The 21,664-nt window shown below is 40.7% G+C and overlaps 1 protein-coding gene across 2 annotated transcripts; it reads left to right on the plus strand.

Annotated features, from left to right (window-relative positions):
- The first annotated feature begins 29 nt into the window (after window positions 1-29).
- Window positions 30-21,582, plus strand: LOC105016310 (guanylate-binding protein 1). Of its 2 annotated transcripts, XM_010880035.5 has the most exons (11): window positions 31-151; window positions 426-644; window positions 1,020-1,147; window positions 1,321-1,430; window positions 3,354-3,565; window positions 12,864-13,106; window positions 13,237-13,517; window positions 13,710-13,922; window positions 14,154-14,256; window positions 19,400-19,524; window positions 19,700-21,582. In XM_010880035.5, exons 2-11 carry the CDS (start codon window positions 473-475, stop codon window positions 20,063-20,065), a joined length of 1,953 nt encoding a protein of 650 aa, XP_010878337.2. In that variant the 5' UTR covers window positions 31-151; window positions 426-472; the 3' UTR covers window positions 20,066-21,582. The 2 variants fall into 2 exon arrangements, with proteins under 2 accessions (XP_010878339.2, XP_010878337.2); XM_010880037.5 differs by lacking the exons at window positions 19,400-19,524; window positions 19,700-21,582 and adding an exon at window positions 18,193-18,754 and having other exon boundaries at window positions 30-151.
- Window positions 21,583-21,664: the final 82 nt, after the last annotated feature.

Consider the following 21,664-nt stretch of genomic DNA (forward strand, 5'->3'; position numbering starts at 1 on the left):
CATGGACAAAAATGCTTGTGCTGGGTCATACTGAAACTGAAACTGGCTTAAAAATACTTTCAATTTCAAAATCTCAGGCTTGAATAACAACTGCGTTATTCCTCTGACATTTTTAGTTCATCTGGAAGGTTCGAACGTTTGGCTGTCACCAGTGAGTACAGACGACCGGACAAATATTTTTTTTAAATAATAGAGATAAATCAATGATGAATTAATGCTTTATTGTAGATACAGGGGAATAGTGGGAATACCGTTATTGTTGAGCAACGGCCCAGATAGTCCGGACCATCATAATTGTGACTGTATCCTGTAGGCTGCCTATCCCAAGGCAGTTTGACCATGCAGTAGCTTTCGCATTGTGATTTAATGTATTACTGTTTTATATAACATTAACCTGAATATATTTTCTAATTATTTAATTGTAGTTTTCATATTTCTGGAAGCTGTGATCATACTTCGAAACCACTTGACCATGGAATCACCTATGTGCCTCGTCGAAAATGCTAACGGCGAACTTCGTGTAGTCCCCGAGGCCATCCAGTACTTACAGGGACTGAACCAGGATGTCGTAGTAGCGGCGGTGGTCGGGATGTACCGCACTGGCAAGTCTTATCTCATGAACAAGCTGGCTGGTAAAAGAAATGGTGAGACTGACTGATGCAGAGACGTTTCTGAACAAGGTGGTTCCCTAATAGTAAATACCTACGTCAGATGAGTAACAAACATTGCGGTCAAACATGATGCTTTATTTAATATAGGAAATATGAACTGTCCGTTATAGGGAAGAAAGTAAACCTGGAATTCTTTTTTTTTTTATATAGCCTACTGCTTGATGAGGCTGATGTCTATTGTAGTTAAAAAGTTATGTAGTCAGCTGATCTAGATAGCTAGCCATAAGCTGATGTTTACAGAAGCAAAGAATAGGTCATCTTAAAACCAGTAACACTTTACATTAAGCTGCCCCTTTACAGATTAATTATTTAAATTTCTAAAAGCAGTTTTTAAATTCTATTTGAAAGGTTTTGCCCTTGGAGCCACCATCCAGTCCAAGACCAAGGGCATCTGGATGTGGTGTATACCTCACCCTGTAAAAACAGCCCACACCCTGGTGCTGCTGGACACAGAGGGTTTGGGGGACGTGGAGAAGGTGGGACTCTTTAGTTGTCAACACATTTAGACACACATGTACTACATAAAAATAGTTTCACTTGATTTAATCCTGAAATGTCCATACGATTTAACAAGTGAGCACTTTGAACAAATATCTAACAACAGGTTTTAAAAATGATGCATTAAAACGTGTTGTCAAACTTTTTTCAGGGGGATTCTAAGAATGATGCTTGGATCTTCTGCCTTGCCATTCTGTTAAGCAGCACTCTGGTCTATAACAGTAGAGGGACTATTGACAATCAAGCCCTGGAACACCTGCAGTATCCTTTGTTTACCCATGGCAGTCTTCCCTTCTGTCTTCCCCTGTTTTCTCTCCTATTGACCTGATCCGGTTTTAGCTTTCACATGGGTGGGGGATATTTCCCTCCAACCTTGCATTTCTTGGAAATCCCTCTCGTTGAAAGTGAAAGTATGTAAACTCCCCTGGAATTTTTTTTTTTACAGGATTCTGAGCTAAATTCTATCTACATACAGTGATGATGGTAATCTAATTCACCAAAAAAATTACTTCAGAGGCATAAATACAATAAAAATAAACATGCAATCTCCTTTTACAGAAAAAGTCAGTACACCCATGTGCTTATCATCACATAAAATTTAAAAAATTAGAATCAGGGGTACTATACAAAAGGTGCAAATGTCTAGGAAATCCTTAGAGAGTGACCTGGTAGGGTCCAGCCTTCTATAAAGATAAGACGCTTGGTTTGGTTATGACCATGTGGATATGTCATCTCCAAATGGAGAAAACTCCACACCACTTGCAATCTACATTCAACAGGTTGTCCCACAAAATTCAGGCCACGAGCTGACCGAAATATGCTAATAGAAATCTTTAAGAAACACCGGGTAACATCAGGTGATCTACCAACCTCAGTATACATGTAGTACCAGATCCTTTTTCTGATTAATGTATCTAAAAAGCTGAAGCTGAACTGAACATTGGTCTTGCAACAGTACAGTGACTGAAAATACACAAGCAAAGCTAAAATAAAATGGATCAAATCAAAGAAATGGACGGTTATGGAATGTCAGAGTAATAGCCCATATCTGAATTCAATCAAAATGCTGTGGAGGGACTGGAAGCAGGCTGTTGTTGTGGAAATTATTCAAATGTTACTGTAAAAGATTGTCCTGAGTCAAGAGTTCTATCAAAAAAGTTTATTTCATAGCTATGAGGAGAGAAATATAGCATTAACCATACATGCATGGACAAAACGACCTCTGTTTCCTAGGGCTGACCCGGGGGGCTGACCTTTATAGTACAGAAGTCAGCAAAAAAACTGTCATACATGACATATCATTATTCTCGATATCAGTATTTCCACAAAGCAAGGAAGTTTAGCATAGGGCAAAAGTCTCCACCAGGCTTACACATTGTCCACAAGGTAAAGAGCAACAGGTTCACAGACAGGTCCAATGTACGGCTGTAATCCTCTATCAGGTCCTCTCTCAGGGTACGTGAGCTCAAAGTTCACCCATATGTAGCACATAACTTAAGCAATGCATGGATAATGAAGCATACATAATTAAATTATTGGAAAAGTATTAAAATAAGAGAAATATTCTTCACACTGTGCATGAAAGAAAGCCCCCAAACATGACACAACTGAAGCAGTACTATAGAGTAGTAAAGAAGTGTAGGCAAACATTTCTCCTAGTTCTGTAAGAGACATGATAAGACGGTTACAAGGAAGGCCTACACCAAGTTATTTCAGCACAAATCGGGTAAAACCAGCAATAGAATCTGCATGTGTACTTATTTCCACTTCATTTATTTCTGTTGATTTGTGATGAATGGATGTATAATCTTTCTAAAAGTATAGTCCTTCAGTGAAATGTGTTAAATGAGCTTACCTTCATCTGTTACTAGTGCAGATTGTGAAGATTACATATCCATTTTGTTAAAAAAAGACGACTTTCCAGGGGGTGAACTTACTTAATCACATGACTGTGTGAATCTATTAAGCACAGGCCAGTTCAGCTTTGTGTTTACAGAATGTTAGAACAAACTGTGCTTTGTCGAGGCCATTCCCGTTGGGGTTAGTCAGTGAATGTGTATTCATTTCCTTAAAATATACTTCTTAGAGCAAATCCAGAATTAGTGCATCAGGTACAGTACATGACAATGAAGCACCGTTTATAGCTATGATTTTGTGTCATTCAATTCTCAACCGACCATTTAGATATGTGACTGAGCTGACCGACCGGATCAAGGTGAAGAGTTCCAGTGCAGCTTCCTCCCCTGATGAGGAAGAGGAAGGAGATGATGCCGAATATGTCCAGTTATTTCCTAATTTTGTCTGGGCCGTCAGAGATTTCACTCTACTGCTTGAAATCAACGGCAGAAATGTCAGCGAAGACGAGTATCTGGAGCATGCCCTGGAACTTAAAAAAGGTGACACTGGCCAGCAGCCCAGAGATCAGCAGTGCACAGTGGTTCTCCATACAATACATGCAGCAAAGAGGTTAATGGAATGTGGATGGGGATAGAAAAAGGACTCTAAGCACCGTAAATCTCTGACCTAAAAGTGGAAATGTCTTTGATCAGTCATCATCTATTATAACAGGGTCACAATGTGGTTACTCAGTTCCAGACAACCCAACCTGCAAAAACTAATTTCAGGGAGGTGGCTTCACCGGCTACTGTGCAACAACCCCCTGCCCCCCGCCTCTCGCGCCCACTTTAAGAAAACAGTGATTTACTGTATATAATTTGCGGGCATCAGGTAGCCACTATTAAAATGCGGGAGACTCCCGGTACTTCCGGTAGAGTTGGGATGTCTGCAATTCTAAACCTGAAATACAGTGGGAAGGACAAGTATTTGATACACTGCCGATTTTGCAGGTTTTCCTACTTACAAAGCATGTAGAGGTCTGTAATTTTTATCATAGGTACACTTCAACTGTGAGAGACGGAATCTAAAACAAAAATCCAGAAAATCACATTGTATGATTTTTAAATAACTAATTTGCATTTTATTGCATAACATAAGTATTTGATCACCTACCAACCAGTAAGAATTCCAGTTCTCACAGACATGTTTGTTTTTCTTTAAGAAGCCCTCCTGTTCTCCACTCATTACCTGTATTTACTGCACCTGTTTGAACTCGTTTCCTGTATAAAAGACACCTGTCCACACACTCAATCAAACAGACTCCAACCTCTCCACAATGGCCAAGACCAGAGAGCTGTGTAAGGACATCAGGGATAAAATTGTAGACCTTCACAAGGCTGGGATGGGCTACAGAACAATAGGCAAGTAGCTTGGTGAGAAGGCAACAACTGTTGGCGCAATTATTAGAAAATGGAAGAAGTTCAAGATGACTGTCAATCTCCCTTGGTCTGGGGCTCCATGCAAGATCTCACCTCGTGGGGCATCAATGATCATGAGGAAGGTGAAGGATCAGCCCAGAATTACATGGCAGGACCTGGTCAATGACCTGAAGAGAGCTGGGACCACAGTCTCAAAGAAAACCATTAGTAACACACTACGCCGTCATGGATTAAAATCCTGCAGCGCACGCAAGGTCCCCCCTGCTCAAGCCAGCGCATGTCCAGGCCTGTCTGAAGTTTGTCAATGACCATCTGGATGATCCAGAGGAGGAATGGGAGAAGGTCATGTGGTCTGATGAGACAAAAATGTTGCTTTTTGGTCTAAACTCCACTCGCCGTGTTTGGAGGAAGAAGAAGGATGAGTACAACCACAAGAACACCATCCCAAACGTGAAGCATGGAGGTGGAAACATAATTCTTTGGGAATGCTTTTCTGCAAAGGGGACAAGACGACTGCACCATATTGAGGGGAGGATGGATGGGGCCACGTATCGTGAGATCTTGGCCAACAACCTTCTTCCCTCAGTAAGAGCATTGAAGATGGGTCGTGGCTGGGTGTTCCAGGATGACAACGACCCAAAAAACACACAGCCAGGGCAACTAAGGAGTGGCTCCATAAGAAGCATCTCAAGGTCCTGGAGTGGCCTAGCCAGTCTCCAGACCTGAACCCAATAGAAAATCTTTGGAGGGAGCTGAAAGTCTGTATTACCCAGTGACAGCCCTGAAACCTGAAGTATCTGGAGAAGGTCTGTATGGAGGAGTGGGCCAAAATCCCTGCTGCAGTGTGTGCAAACCTGGTCAAGAACTACAGGAAACGTATGATCTCTGTAATTGCAAACAAAGGTTTCTGTTCCAAATATTAGGTTCTGCTTTTCTGATGTATCAAATGCAAAATAATTACTTAAAAATCATACAATGTGATTTTCTGAATTTTTGTTTTAGATTCCGTCACTCACAGTTGAAGAGTACCTATGATAAAAATGACAGACTTCTTCATGCTTTGTAAGTAGGAAAACCTGCAAAATCGGCAGTTTATCAAATACTTTCTTCAGTCAAAACCAACTGTATGTGTCGGTTTTGACTGATCTTTGCCAACCAGAGCATTTCCATGGCATTTGTTTGGCTTGAGTTCTATTAAACTCTTTACTGCATGCATAGGACACCAAAAATCATTAGATTTTTTTCTCATCTCCCAGAGACAAAAACTGAAGAAATGCAGCTTAGAGGAATGTTGGTGCCATTGTGGGCTTATCATTTTGCAGTCCTTACTGGTTTGACCTATTGGATGGCAGGGACGTCACCAGGAATCCTGGGCCCCCTCACTTATAGGCGACATTGACATTATTACAATTAGAGGGTCCTGCCAAGCCATGGGCCCTGTGAATCATACCCACCATTCCCCGCATCTGCTACGACCTTGTTGAATGGTAATCAGTATTATTATTGACTTATTTTTTTATATTTAGAGCTTTGTTGTTATAACGCAATCTTACCCGTGTTGTGTACCGACTGGGGTGGTTGTAACCAGGGGCGACTGGGGAGCACAGCCCCACCTGTTGTCAACAGAAAGAACTGCAACAAAAGTTTAATTTGTATTTCTCGAAGATGACTTCCTATCATTTATTATCTATGAATATAGCATCTTCCTAAATTGCATATCCTTTGTGTTAGCATTTTATTTAATCTTCATTGTTCCCTGCCTTGCTGCTTCAGACTGCGTTCTGCTGATTCGAGTTTGCAGTAGAAGGCCATAGGCTAAGCGTGAATGTGGGGCTAGCCCCTCTCTCACAATGCAATTTACATTGTACGTGTGAAAATATGAATACGCATGCAAGAATTTTAGTGTGATCAATGTAGATTCTAAAAGTAGAACCGTCAATGCAGTTTGGGAAAACCGCGTTGCGCTGCTCCTGTGTATGGACGACATACGCACACAACCAGGATTGGATGAGGCCACCATAAGTGAGGCATACGGCCTGTCAAAAAAACTCAGGGACCGAGCCTTTCTGCAGCTGCTGGAATTTTTTTCTTCCTTATGCCAGAAGTTTATGTTTTATACAACACTCTGCAAAAACGGAGCATGGATGCCTCTGGGATTAACAGTGCACTCACTCATTTCAAGGAGAATGTCCAGAATATGCGGAAGCAAACTGATGAATGGGCTGCCACCTTTCACGATGGAACCGACGAGCCACGCCGACGAGTAACCAACACAGCACCGGTGATGAAGGAGGCATGCAACACAGTCATCTCCCAGGTGGAGCAGAGGTTTTCACAAAGTGACCACCTGATCGCTGCCAAGCCGGTTGACAGCTCACTCTTCCCACAATTTGTCCTGTCTTTCCCTACATCTGAGCTTGACTGTGCAGAGAAACGATGGCCTCTAGGAAACGAGGAAAAGTTGAAGTCTGAGCTGACCACTCTGTACCGCCACGCTGAGCTTCACACTGGTAAGACGGCCCTGTCTCTGATATCCATCCATGAGAACAACCTAGAGGAGGCTTTTGCTGAGACCGTCAGTCTGCTTAAAATTATCATAACAACACCTATGACGACATCTGAGTCAGAGATGAAGTTTTCGACCTTGAAGAGGGTAAAAATCTTCACTCAATACCATGGGACAGCCGCGACTCAACACAATGGCCATGTTGTCCATCAAAAGCCAGCTGATTCAGCAGGTACATGACTTAATTCTCAATGTAATAGAAACATTTGCCCAGAGGAAGAACTCCTAATTTAGGTTTGGAAATGTGACAGTGGTAATTTTACGTGTGTCAGAGAGGAGAGCAATTACGCAAGGTCTCTCTCTCTCCAGTATGTGTACTACAACACCTGGTAGATGCAAGCCGCTCTGTCGTTAAAAGTGTTTTGTGGAGCCATGCTGTTTGTTGATGTGTTAAATAAACACATCAGTAGCAAGAGGGCATTTTGTAGTTTATTGGTATGTATCCAATATTTTGAAATGGTTTGTGCCCCACCAATTTTTTACATATAAAAACACCACTAGTTGTAAAATGGGATTCTTGTGATTGGAATACTTGCAATTCCTCCAATCAGGAGTGAGGTACAGTCATATGATTCACAGAGTATATGCTCAGTTTAGTCCTTCATGTGAAAAGCAAATCCATGTGATATACTCAGTTTCTGCAAATGCAAATAAAAAGGATAACCAAATTCTAACACTATCCCCCTATTGCTAACATAAAATACACTAAAACTAAACTGCACAAAGCCTAGATGGCTCCTCATCAAGGCCAGTGTCAAGGGGGGCTCCAAAATCTTTCAGAAGTGCCCCTGAATTCACATTGAAATACAGTATACAAGTCTGACACCCTAAATTCATTTGTTGCGCTATTAAATATACATGTTATTATGCACATTTTATCAGACTTTCTGAATTGGAACCAAATGAACCAAACAACCTCCTTGGCTAATTCTAGGCATAAGACACCCCAAAATAGTTTTTATACACAATAAACAAAATATCAACATAATATAGCCTAGATGTCTTCTAAGTTAGCCTACAGCATTGGAAATTCCCCTTACTGTGCTCAGGATCTAGTCAATACAATCAAAGAAAACCTTTATTATGTCACCTCAGTGAAAGTTAACCAAATCAGTAATGTGCTAGTTAGGTTGTAATAATTTTGCTGCAGACTTCTCACATTATCATGATGAAAATTATATCCAATGTTATGAAAGCTAGATAGACAGAAAACTGAATATAATCACCTTATGTGTAATAGCATAACAAGCAACATAGGCTAACAAACATAGTGTTATACTCAGTGGTTGGAAAATTTTTGTTTAGCAGATAAACCAGCCCCCACCTACTTAAAAGGGTGGCATGCTTGCTTAAAATGTTTCTTTGTCATTTTTCTGCTTCAACTAAGACAATGAGAAACTGTCAGTGATAAAAAAACTTCCAAACATGATGAACCAGTTTTTCTTTGCTTTGTTAGAACTTCTTGTGATGTGACGCGTTAACAAGACATTTTTGTTACATGTTTTCTGTTCATGGTGCACACTTTTAAGTGAAAGGATGTCTGGGTGAGATGCTTGGAATTCAAATTATGGGCCCACCATCACCCACGGCGAACTTGTCTTTGAATGTCAAACATTCCGTCTCACGTATGCACACACTACAAGCATTCAGGTATTTAGTTTAGCCTAATTGCTGTTTGGTTGAGAAAAAACATTTAGCAGAGGGTAAAATAATACATATTTTATTATTCATGTTTATTAACAAGCAGTTGAAAAGGTGCACTGTACCTAATGAAGTGGCCGGTGAGTGTATTTTTTGGGACGGCATAACCTTTGTTCCTTTAGGGAGGGAATAAGGTGCCACTATCGGGAACATGCATGCACCATATACCATAAAACTTATACCATCACACCTGTTAAGGACCGACATGTGTCCTACAGTCGGGAGTTCCATCTCCCATGCTAATAATATCCAGTGTCAAGTGTGATGGCAATTCCATTGATCAGAACTCTTAAAGGAGGAAGTACAGAGACAAAATTATCTTGGCATAAATACGTTTTATTATTTATTTGCAAATAAGAGAGACATAATCATCCGAGGAGTCTCTAACTTAATACATGAACAGTTCGTATTTATCAAGGAAAAAGGGGTGTGGTTAGTTGCTAGCCATCTGTCTTGTGTCACAGAGGTTTTACCCAAAAGGGAGGGCTGTCCCCCCCACCTTATCCTTCCTGCCATAATGTTTACTGTTGTGTTTACATAAAGGGACCAACTGACCATACTTCCCCCCAAGGACCACATTCCTAAGGAACAAGAGGACTGACACCCTTCTTTGTCTAGGCAGGAGAACATGGTCAAAGTAACTAATAATCCTCTGATATTATACAGACGTGTGTCACAATCAAAGTAAAGATTTACATACCAGCCAATAGAAAGACAGACATTTCCCAAATGTACCTTAGTTCAACATTTCCATAACACTACCTACATCCACTGATTTACCTCTGTTTCTTTCAATAGCAATCTTAAAGTAATACAACATTTTCACCTCAACATTTCTTTACAATCCAGTTTCTTTCATAATGTACAAAATGTGTCAGTAGTTTACTGTAGTCCTTAAACAGAATGGTTTCTTCAAGTGTTATCACATTTCTGCAATTAAATTGCCAAAGGATTAAATCTTCACTGTCCATTCTTTATAAATGTTATTCTTCTCTAGTCCAACTTAACTTTCCAAGAACAGCGGCCCAGTATACAAGCCCATTTCCAAAAAAGTTGGGACGCTGTGTAAAATGCAGATAAAAACAGAATGCAATCATGTGCAAACCAGTTATGCCTATATTTAATTGAAAATAGCACAAAGACAACTGAGACATTTTATTGTTTTTGAAAAAATACATGCCCATATAAGCCGATTTGATACCAGCAACACGTTTCAAAAAAGTTGGGAAAGGGACTTGTTTACTACTGTGTTGCATCATCTCTTTTAACAATACTCTGTAAGAGTTTGGGAACTGGCAGGCCAGTTTAGCACGCAGACTCTCAAGAAACAATAACATTTCTCAGTTTCAACATTTGATATTTGTCTTTGTACTATTTTCTTTTGAATATAGGGTTTAAATGATTTGCACAACATTACATTCTCTTTTTCTTTAAATTTTTTACAGCATCCCGTTTCCAAACATTTTTGAAAACAGGGTTGTACAAAACATTAAGTTGTGTAACTTAGTGACAATCGTTCTAATACAATTTAATATAATTCTAATTGAAAACACATTCTGTTTCATTTAGCCTAATTTTGATTCAGACAGGAAACATCATAAAAACTAGAAATGTCAATTGACGTTTGAGTTGTAATTAAAATAAAACTGCCATTTTGAAAGCCCTCCTCCTTCCATGACTTTTTAAATAGGCGTATATTGGGGTGGTCCGTAGTGGCATGTAAAGAATGTTACTTTGAATTTGAAAAAAGGCATCATTGATAGATTTTGGTATAAAAGTAATATAAAAAAAAGATTGTGGTGATTCAATGAGTTTTAGAGATTGCAACCGGACATACCGTATATCAAAAAGGCAGAAAGTACAGAAATACTCTGTTCTTCTGTACTCTGTTCAACAACATTTTTTTTGTGGCATTTAAGATATTTATTTTAAACACAAAATCACACACAGGTCCTGGTCAACACGAAAATGTTTAGTTACAGTTTAATGTGTTACTGCCACCGACGTGAAGGGAAGTAAACATTTACAGTTAAATGGCATCGAATTGACCAACCAAAAGGGAACCAGGACACATGGGTGCATCAACATGTAGAAAATGGGTAATCAGCTTTGATACTTTGACTGGTTAGATATAATCAACTTTATGATTACCTTACAAATTCCCTAATTTTTTATTTCTGGTAAACTAATGCCCAATACGAAGTCTCAGACTGACCTACACTTACTGGCCAAAAAAAGTTTGGATTTTAATAAGCAAATTCTTAAGAGCCTATCATTGGATACACTCACCTAAATGATTATTAGGAACACCTGTTCAATTTCTCATTAATGCAATTATCTAATCAACCAATCACATGGCAGTTGCTTCAATGCATTTAGGGGTGTGGTCCTGGTCAAGACAATCTCCTGAACTCCAAACTGAATGTCAGAAGGGGAAAGAAAGGTGATTTAAGCAATTTTGAGCGTGGCATGGTTGTTGGTGCCAGACGGGCCGGTCTGAGTATTTCACAATCTGCTCAGTTACTGGGATTTTCACGCACAACCATTTCTAGGGTTTACAAAGAATGCTGTGAAAAGGGAAAAACATCCAGTATGCGGCAGTCCTGTGGGCGACAATGCCTTGTTGATGCTAGAGGAGGAGAATAGGCCGACTGATTCAAGCTGATAGAAGAGCAACTTTGACTGAAATAACCACTCATTACAACCGAGGTATGCAGCAAAGCATTTGTGAAGCCACAACATGCACAACCTTGAGGCAGATGGGCTACAACAGCAGAAGACCCCACCGGGTACTACTCATCTCCACTACAAATAGGAAAAAGAGGCTACAATTTGCACAAGCTCACCAAAATTGGACAGTTGAAGACTGGAAGAATGTTGCCTGGTCTGATGAGTCTCGATTTCTGTTGAGACATTCAGATGGTAGAGTCAGAATTTGGCGTAAACAGAATGACGACATCGATCCATCATGCCTTGTTACCACTGTGCAGGCTGGTGGTGGTGGTGTAATGGTGTGGGGGATGGTTTCTTGGCACACTTTAGGCCCCTTAGTGCCAATTGGGCATCGTTTAAATTCCACAGCCTACCTGAGCATTGTTTCTGACCATGTCCATCCCTTTATGAACCCCATGTACCCATCCTCTGATGGCTACTTCCAGCAGGATAATGCACCATGTCACAAAGCTCGAATTATTTCAGATTGGTTTCTTGAACATGACAATGAGTTCACTGTACTGAAATGGCCCCCACAGTCACCAGATCTCAACCCAATAGAGCATCTTTGGGATGTGGTGGAACGGGAGCTTCGTGCCCTGGATGTGCATCCCACAAATCTCCATCAACTGCAAGATGCTATCCTATCAATATGGGCCAACATTTCTAAAGAATGCTTTCAATACCTTGTTGAATCAATGCCACGTAGAATTAAGGCAGTTCTGAAGGCAAAAGGGGGTCAAACACAGTATTAGTATGGTGTTCCTAATAATCCTTTAGGTGAGTGTAGCTACTGCAGCAATTCATATGTTTCAGCTGGCAACAATTCTTTGAAGCCTAAATGATGCAGTGAGTAGCTTCTCATTTCTTAAACAACCATGTCGGAAGACGTATCCCGCAGTTATGGAAAAGATTTTACTATGTTTCAGAAGGGTGAAACTATTGGCCTGCATCAAGCAAGGAAAGCAACTATGGAAATTGCTAAAATTACTGGAATTGGGTTAAGAACTGTCCAACGCATTCTTAAAACCTAGAAGGATAGTGATGAACTGACAACTTTGGGGAAAATGTAATTGGGACTAAACAAAAACAGCTGTGTGGTTACAAGGAAACCACTTGTTAGTGAGGCTATTCGCAAAAAAGGCATCAATTTTCTTGGGAGCATAAAGATTGGACTCTGGAGCAAAGAAGAAAGGTAGATGGCTTAGTAGTTAAGAACAGTGGGCCAGCATGTGAAAGATCACTGGTTGTAATCTCTAAATTATTAATATATATTTTTACATATACAGCTCTGTAGAAAATTAAGAGACCACTGCACCTTTTTCTTTCTTTTCCAAAAAAGCAAAAATTTGAAGAATGTCGTTTGTTCCCCGGTATCTGGGAAAGCTGCCCTAAAAATGTATTAGTGAACTGTGTTGTTTTATGCTGACTTTTATTCAGGCGGTGGTTTGAAGAACACGATGTACAACCTCCCACGAGAGTGCATCCGGAAGTACTTCCCCTCACGTCGGTGCTTTGTGTTCCCCACCCCAACCACTCCTGACAAAATGCCCCACCTGGACTCCATGGATGAAAACGACCTCTGTGGAAGCTTTCTAACGGTGGCAAATACTTTCTGTAGCTTCATTCTCCAGACGAGCCGTGTGAAAACTGTGAAAGGGGGCCGCCGAGTTACTGGGAGAAGTAAGTGAACTGTCAGCACATTTCTGTATGGATGGGTATTTCTGAGTTGGACATCAATGAATGTTGTTATTGATGTTATTGTACAAGGAAAACTTTTTTTTTTTTACCCCTCGCCTTCACCTGATTGCAGTGCTCGGGTACTTGGTGAACTCTTACGTGTCGACTATAGCCAAAGGACATGTGCCCTGCCTGGAGAATGCGGTGCTGGCCATGGCCCAAATTGAGAATCAGGCTGCTGTAGATGAAGGCCTAGCAGAGTACCGGGAGGGTATGGAGAAGGTGAAGGCCTTATTTCCTTTAGACATGGATCATATTTCAGCTTATCACCTCCGATCAGACCACCAGGCGACGCAGGTGTTCATGAAACGATCCTTCAAAGATGAAAAGGGAGATTACTTGAAAGCTCTCGCGGTAAGGGAAAAATATATTCTTGATCTTAGGGCTTTAGCCTGTGTATCTGAATAAACACTTTGAGACAGATATTGGTGTAAAAGGGCCTTTATTAAATGAATTAAATTATTTGAGATTTATGCATGATACCAACTTTTTAAGAAAAGGACAACTTTTTTCTAATGGTTCCCTTAAATGTATTGATTCTTGTAGGAAGCTATTTCAGAGCTGTATGCTGACCTTCTCGTCAAGAATGAGGAGGCCTCAGAGACGAAGTGTAAGGCCCTTTTGGAGCAGCTGTCTACTTCAATAGCCAACAACATTACAAAGGGGATGTACGCTGCACCGGGAGGCTATGAGCTTTACTGCAATCACCATGATAACTTGGTGGCCCAGTACAGGGCCGAGCCCAAAAAAGGAGTTAGGGTAAGAGTCATTGCTTGGGGTGAAACATGAATCAGAAAATCAATAATTAACAAGAGAGTTGTTCTTATCTTTCAGTGTTGTAGAGTAGTTGTAAGACTTTCCACCAACTCTAATGTGACTTATGTTAGCAGACCATTATGTTTTTAGTGTCATATCAGAAACTCATCAAACTGGTTTTAGATTGCCATCCAACAAGGATTATAAATTATGTTTGGGGAATGTTTTCCATAGGCTGAGGAGATTCTGGATCAGTTCCTGAGGGATAAGAGTCAAGAGAAGAATTCCATTCTGCAAGCTGACAAAAAACTGACAGAAAATGAGAAAAAGATCTACGGTAAGTCCAACATAGGGATTGACACGCTTTGTGGTCGGGGCTGTTTCAGGGTTTGGGCTAGGCGCATAAGTCCCAGCAGAGGGTCATCATAATGCTACAGGATAAAAATACATTTGGGTGCATCCGACATGGTGGCAATAGTTTGGGGAAGGCCCTTTTTTATTCCAGCATGACTGTGCCTCTGTGCACAAAGTTGTGGTCCATAAAGACGTGGTTCGACAAGGTTGGTGTGGAGGAACTCGAGTGGCCTGCACAGAGCCGTGACCTCGACCCCACTGAACACCTTCGGGATGGAATGGAACGGTGATTGCGAGCCGGGCCTTCTCGTCCAACATCAGTGCCTGACCTCACAAATGCCCTTTTGTGTAGTTTGTTATTTGCAATAATCCCGGACTGCATTTTTAAATAATATTCCAACATGGAGTTGAACACTACCCGACCAATAGAATTACCCAGCTGGGTTGGTTTTCTCAAATTATGGGGTGGTTATCAAAGTGTCTGCCATTTGTTACTCAGCAATAATGTAATTCATTACAAAGTAAAATGTACACTGCTCAAAGTTTTTAAAGGAAGACTGAAATCACACATCGGGTCACTATGAATGAAAAATATTAAATATTTACTGTGCATCAGGGCTATTCAAATCCAGTCATGGAGGGCCAAAACACTTCGTTTTTTTTGTTCTACCTGCTAGTTGATTGCCTTCATCTGGCATCTCAGGTCTGAATCAGTCCCATATTAATAGTAGAGGATAAAAGCCAGAAATGTTTCGGCCCTCGAGGACCGGAATTGAAGAGCCCTGCTGTACTTTGTGTAATTTGCTGAGAACAAAATCAACAAAATCACCAACCGATTGAGGGCTGGGTTCAAACTCACACCAAAAATCAAAGTAAACAAATCACAGGCTGTTTCACCTTGCATTAATTTCATCATGGCTACTCATAATGTGACTCAGTAGTGTGTATGGCCCCCACGTGCCTGTTTGCACTCCCGACAATGTCTGGGTATGCTCCTGATGAGATGGCGGATGGTGTCCTGGGGGATCTCCTCCCAGACCTGGATCAGGGCAACAGTGAACTCCTGGACAGTCTGTTGCGTTACTTGGTGGCGTTGGATGCACCGATACATAACGTCCCAGAGGTTCTCAAATGGATTCAGGTCTGGGGAATGTGAGTGCCAGTCAATAGCATCAATGCCTTCGTCATCCAGGATCTGCCTTCACTCTCTGGCCACATGAGGCCAGGTATTGTCCTGAACCAGGAGGAACCCTGGGCCCATTGCACCAGTGTAAGGTCTGACAATGGGTCTGAGGATTTCATCCTGTTACTCATCCTGGAGGAGCTGGACTACCTGTGCAACCTGAATGGGCTGCAGGTATCGCCTCATGCTACCAGTAGTGACAAGGACACTAGCAAAATGCAAAACTAGAGAAGAATCAGTTTTTCAGATAAAATACAGGTGAAAAATATCACTATTATTTAAATGAAATGTCAAAACAACTACAGTGAAGGAAAAAAGTATTTGATCCCTTGCTAATTTTGTATGTTTGCCCACTGACAAAGAAATTATCAGTCTATAATTTTAATGGTGTCTAAACCCATGTCAAAAATGTAATAAATTGATTTGCATTTTAATAAATGAAATAAGTATTCAATGCCTCTGCAAAACATGACTTAGTACATAGTTCTTAGTACTTGGTGGCAAAACCCTTGTTGGCAATCACAGAGGTCAGATGTTTCTTGTAGTTGGCCCCCAGGTTTGCACACATCTCAGGAGGGATTTTGTCCCACTCCTCTTTGCAGATTTTCTCCAAGTCATTAAGGTTTTGAGGCTGACGTTTGGCAACTCGAACCTTCAGCTCCCTCCACATATTTCTATGGGATTAAGGTCTGGAGACTGGCTAGGCCACTCCAGGACCTTAATGTGCTTCTTCTTTAGCCACTCCTTTGTTGCCTTGGCTGTGTGTTTTGGGTCATTTTCATGCTGGAATACCCATCCATGACACATTTTCAATGCCCTGGCTGAGATATTTGACGGTACATGGCCCCGTCCATTGTCTCTGTGATGTGGTGAAGTTGTCCTGTCCCCTTAGGAGAAAAACACCCCCAAAGTTTCCACCTCCATGTTTGACGGTGGGGATGGTGTTCTTGGGGTCAGAGGCAGCATTCCTCCACCAAACACGGCAAGTTGAGTGGATTTTGGTCTCATCTGACCACCACACTTTCACCCAGTTCTTCTCTGAATCATTCAGATGTTCATTAGCAAACATCAGACGGGCCTGTACATGTGCTTTCTTGAGCTGGGGGACCTTGTGGGTGCTGCAGGATTTCAGTCCTTCACGGTGTAGTGTGTTACAAATTGTTTTCTTGGTGACTATAGTCCCAGCTGCCTTGAGATCATTGACAAGATCCTCCTGTATAGTCCTGGGCTGATTCCTCACTGTTCTCATGATCATTGCATCTCCACGAGGTGAGATCTTGCATGGAGCCCCAGAACGAGGGAGATTGACAGTCCTTTTGTGTTTCTTCCATTTGCGAATAATCGCACCAAGTGTTGTCACCTCCTCCAGCCTTGTGTAGTCCATACCAGCCTTGTGTAGGTCTACAATCTTGTCCCTGACATCCTTGGACAACCCTTTCGTCTTTTCCGTGGTGGAGAGTCTGGAATCTGATTGATTGATTGCTTCTTTGGACAGGTGTCTTTCATCCAGGTAACAAGCTGAGATTAGGAGCACTCCCTGTAAAAGTGTGCTCCTAATCTCAGCTTGTTACCTGGATAAAAGACACCTGGGAGCCAGAAATCTTTCTGACTGAGAGGGAATCAAATACTTATTTCACTCATTAAAATGCTAATCAATTTATAACATTTTTGACATGCGTTTCTCTGGATTTTTTAGTTGTTATTCTGTATAACCCCGTTTCCAAAAAGGTTTGGACGTGGTGTAAAATGCATTTATCTCTATATTTATTTGAAAATAGTACAAAGACAACATATCAAATGTTTTTGTTTTTGGAAAAATACATAACCATTTTGAATGTGATGCCAGCAACACGTTCCAAAAAAGTTGGGACAGGGGCATGATTACCAGTTTGTTGCATTACCTCTTCTTTTCACAATATTCTGTGTATGTGAACTGAGGAGACCAGTTGCTGTTATTTTGAAAGTGAAATGTATTCCCATACTTTCATGATATCTGATTTCAGCTGCTCAACAGTCCTTTGTCGTATTTCTCGTTTCATAATTCATCAATGTTTTCAATGGGTGACAGGTCTGGACTGCAGGCAGTTCAGTTTAACACCCGGACTATTTCACTACAGAGCCATGCTGTTGTAATATGTGCAGAATGTGGTTTGACATTGTCTTGCTGAAATAAGCAAGGCTTTCCCTAAAAAAATAAGTTGTCTGGATGGCAGCATATGTTGCTCCAAAACCTGTAGACATTGTTCAGCATTTATGGTGCTTTCCCACTTGTATAGTTTCTTTGCATAGTAGAATTTTAACTTGCATTTGTGGATGCAGCAACATACTGTGTTCAGAGACAATGGTTTTCGGAAGTGTTCCTGAGCCCATTAAATTATTTGCACGTCATTGCATTCTGATTTTCTTCACGTTTTTCACATCGTCCCAACTCCCAAGGACATTTCTGAGTGACCCCAACGTTTTGATCGGCAGTTCACATCCAGTAATGGAGAGATCTAATCATGTTTTCCAGGAATACATTAGATCCATTGACACTAATGAAACCATGTTTGAACACAACAGCCCATCTCAATGGTGTTGTAGCTGCATAATGCTCCATTTCAAAATCCTGGTCAAGTCTCAGAAAACATAAAATAACATTACAGCAAGTTCAGTTTCCTATTGCTATATTAACATTTCTTGCATAATTTGTGACCCCCTGGTGTTACACCTCTCCTTTTGCTATGCACCATCCAGAGGAGAAAGAGAAAGCTGCTGTGCTGGAGCAGGAAAGGAAAGCCGCAGTAGAGAAACAGGCTGAACTGGAAGCTGCCTTGGAGGATGATCGCAGAAGCAAAGATGAGAAGCTGAAGCAGATGGAAGAGAAGCGGAAGGAGCAGCTAAAGCAACAGGAAGAGGAATTCAGCAGGGCTTTGGAATGCAAGTTGAAGGAGCAGCAGGATCTCCTGGAAAAGGGCCACAAAGAGAAGGCTGACCTAATGAGACAGGAGATTGAAGAGTTCAAGAAGAAGAACAAAACTGAGAAGGAAGCTGATTTCTTTCAGTCTAAAGTCATGCCGGCACTTCGATTTGGACTGGAGGCTATGAACACTATCCTTCAGTATAAAATAATGCGCAAAGCTTTTACGAAGTAGAGGCACTGTATTTGGATTTTGCATGCACACATTGTTAGCTTTAGTTGAACAATGTCAATTAAAAAGACAAAAAACATTTACTTGCGTTCAGTGTAAGCCTGATATGCAAGAATGATGCCCTGTGTATTTATGAATGTTGGTAAAATGCTCACTTTGTTAGTTTAAGTACAATAAAAGAAATAACAAAGAATAAGACTGACCTCAAATATATTATTTTTACATTTTTTTTATTCTTGAGAATATACTGTAACTAATTTGGGTATTATATTATTATACAGTAAGTTGTATGTAAAATGCATTCCTGCAGTCCACAGTATTGACCTCATATCAACAGTCAACGCTATTGACCTCTAAAGGTCCACAGTATTGACCTAACATCAGCAGTCCACAGTATTGACCTCATATCAACTGTCAACACTATTGACCTCAACAGTCCACAGTATTGACCTCATATCAACTGTCAACACTATTGACCTCAACAGTCCACAGTATTGACCTCATATCAACTGTCAACACTATTGACCTCAACAGTCAACAGTATTGACCTCATATCAACAGTCCACAATATGGAGCTGATATCAACAGTCAAGCATAGGAGGTAGTGCTATGTTTTCAGACATTGGGTATAGATAAAAAATAAGTATCAGGTTCCCTTTATTTATTATAAGGTTTTGGTTGAAGACCTGACAATATTCAGTGTTAGAATATGAACAAAATACGTTTTTTCTTTTTTTTTAACCTTTTGTCTCGTGATGATCAAATAGTTTAAAGACCAAAATTCCAGCCATGTGCCCTATTTTTGGTCACAGAGGAAAAAGAGAAGAGAGCCTTGGCTGAACAGGCAATTAAGATGGAGAAAGAGAAACAGGAACAGTTAGAGAAGCAGATCCAGGACAGCGAGAGGAGTCATCAGGAGAACATCTGTCTGCTGGAGGTACATAGTCACACTGAAAACCTCACAAAACGTATATCATGGCCTTATTTCCACCACTGATTTCTTTGGATTGTGTGTAATGTTAGCCACTGAAGATGATACAATAGCCTTAGAGAAGTTACACCTGCAAAACCATAACCAGGATGGCTGTGTTTTGTTCTCCCTCTGATTCCAGGCTAAGATGGCCCAGGAGGCAAAGGACAAGCAACAGGAGTTGGAGAAAGCGATAGATAGTAAACTCCAGGAACAGGAGAAGATGATGACTAAGGGCTTCTCAGAGAAAGAGGCAGCTATGAAGGAGGAGATAGAACACCTGAAAGAGGCGTCAAACAACGCAGAGGAGCAGTCTCACCGCGTCAGAGAAATAGCACGAGGTATTATAGAGGGCATAAGCAGTGGCATAGCGAATTACTACAGTTATAGAAAAGCCCGTGAGCAACGCAAGGCAGTTGTGTTCAAGGAGAGTGCCAAATACTCCACTGCTAAACTCAAATCAGGAGCAGTTGGCAATACCTCTGACATGGAACGCAAGCAAAACTAGACAGCTGGAGTTGTTGGCAACTCTGAGAACAACTACATTCCATCTAAGGGCAACACAGGTTCAACTGTCAAAGGCACAGAGGTTTAACACGTACTGATATCATTCAATAATATTTAACATTTATCATATTTTATAAATCCTTTCATTACAGAAGATAGTAAATTGCTTGAAGAGATACCAAGCCTAAAACCCTAAAGAGCAAGCAATATTATATAGTTTAAAAAAACTCTACCAATGTCAGAACCTAGGTGGCAGCTGGTAAGCTGTGGATAATCTTTAGACAGAAATTAGTCCAACAACAGGATCAGGTGGACAATTCCTAAACTAAAACTGATCCTAGATTTGTGCTTTGTTTTCTTGGAGGGTAAAATAAATCAGCTTATTGAACCTGTCAAAAATCATGCATTGTTCAATATTACAGTATCTGTTTAAGTCTGCTAGAATAAAAATAAATGTAGCTTCAATGCATTTCTCACTGTATTGTGATTGTTGTTTTACTAAACCTAATCTCAACACAAAAGAACTCAATGGGTAGAACTCGCTTCAACACCACCAGCTGAATCAAAAGAAGCACAGGCATTCACATGAAGAGGCACTTCCTTTCCTCTTATATACATTTAATCAAATACAAACCAAAAGTACATCAGCAGCAGGACTTTAAGGAAATATAATGATGGAATGACATGAGCACACTATACACAGATGACCTGTACCCAGGATCATCTTCAGGGCTTGGACAAGACATGCAGGAATTATGTTTATCTAAACTAGATCTCCCAGAGTCTGCTGTTTGAACAAACCACACACACCTAAGGTGTGATCAAGCCGAATTAATATGGAGTTAGCCACCTTACTTTAAAAGAGAGACAGACTGTAGACACGCAGAGTAAACACCCAGTTCAGCGCCAACCTGTGAAAATGAACAACACTGACTCTAATGTAAGCAGACAAAGACTGGTACACAGGCTACAAAAACAAATCATGCTAAACTCCTTTCAAATGATTTCAGCACTCATTCAATCCAATTTCAGATCATGCAAATCAATCCTGGTGTGTGGATCAGCATTAGGCATGTACACCTCTTAACCCACACCCATGATAATAACATATGATTCTATACTGTACAGAGGGCGTTCAGTGAGGAAACAGAAAAGTACATCTCTGTAAGCCAGTGACTGACCTCTACTGTGAATAGCATTAGAGACTGATTAACTCCATTCTTCAGTAGAGCTGTATGAGGCCGAGGATATAAGTGACTTCATTCATTAATCAGCATGCTAGACTTCACGAAAAAGAGCCATAGATAATAATCTTCATCAGAATAGAACAAAGCAGACAGAGATTTACATTAGTGGCAGAAAACCAGTGCACACATTTGAATCCCACTAACTCTCTATTCACTGAGAATGTTAAACATGATACATACGAAAAATAACACAAAAGCCCTGATTCATAGTCCTATCAGTCAGTGATAATGACCTTGATAATACGTGTGTATTACATGAGAGATGCCGCAACAGTAACACACACAGCAATAAATAAACTCATCACAACACAAATACACAACACACAAAACAGATTATACACTTCTAAGGAAAA

The sequence above is a fragment of the Esox lucius genome, chromosome 16 (assembly GCF_011004845.1).
Source record: "Esox lucius isolate fEsoLuc1 chromosome 16, fEsoLuc1.pri, whole genome shotgun sequence".
NCBI lineage: Eukaryota > Metazoa > Chordata > Actinopteri > Esociformes > Esocidae > Esox > Esox lucius.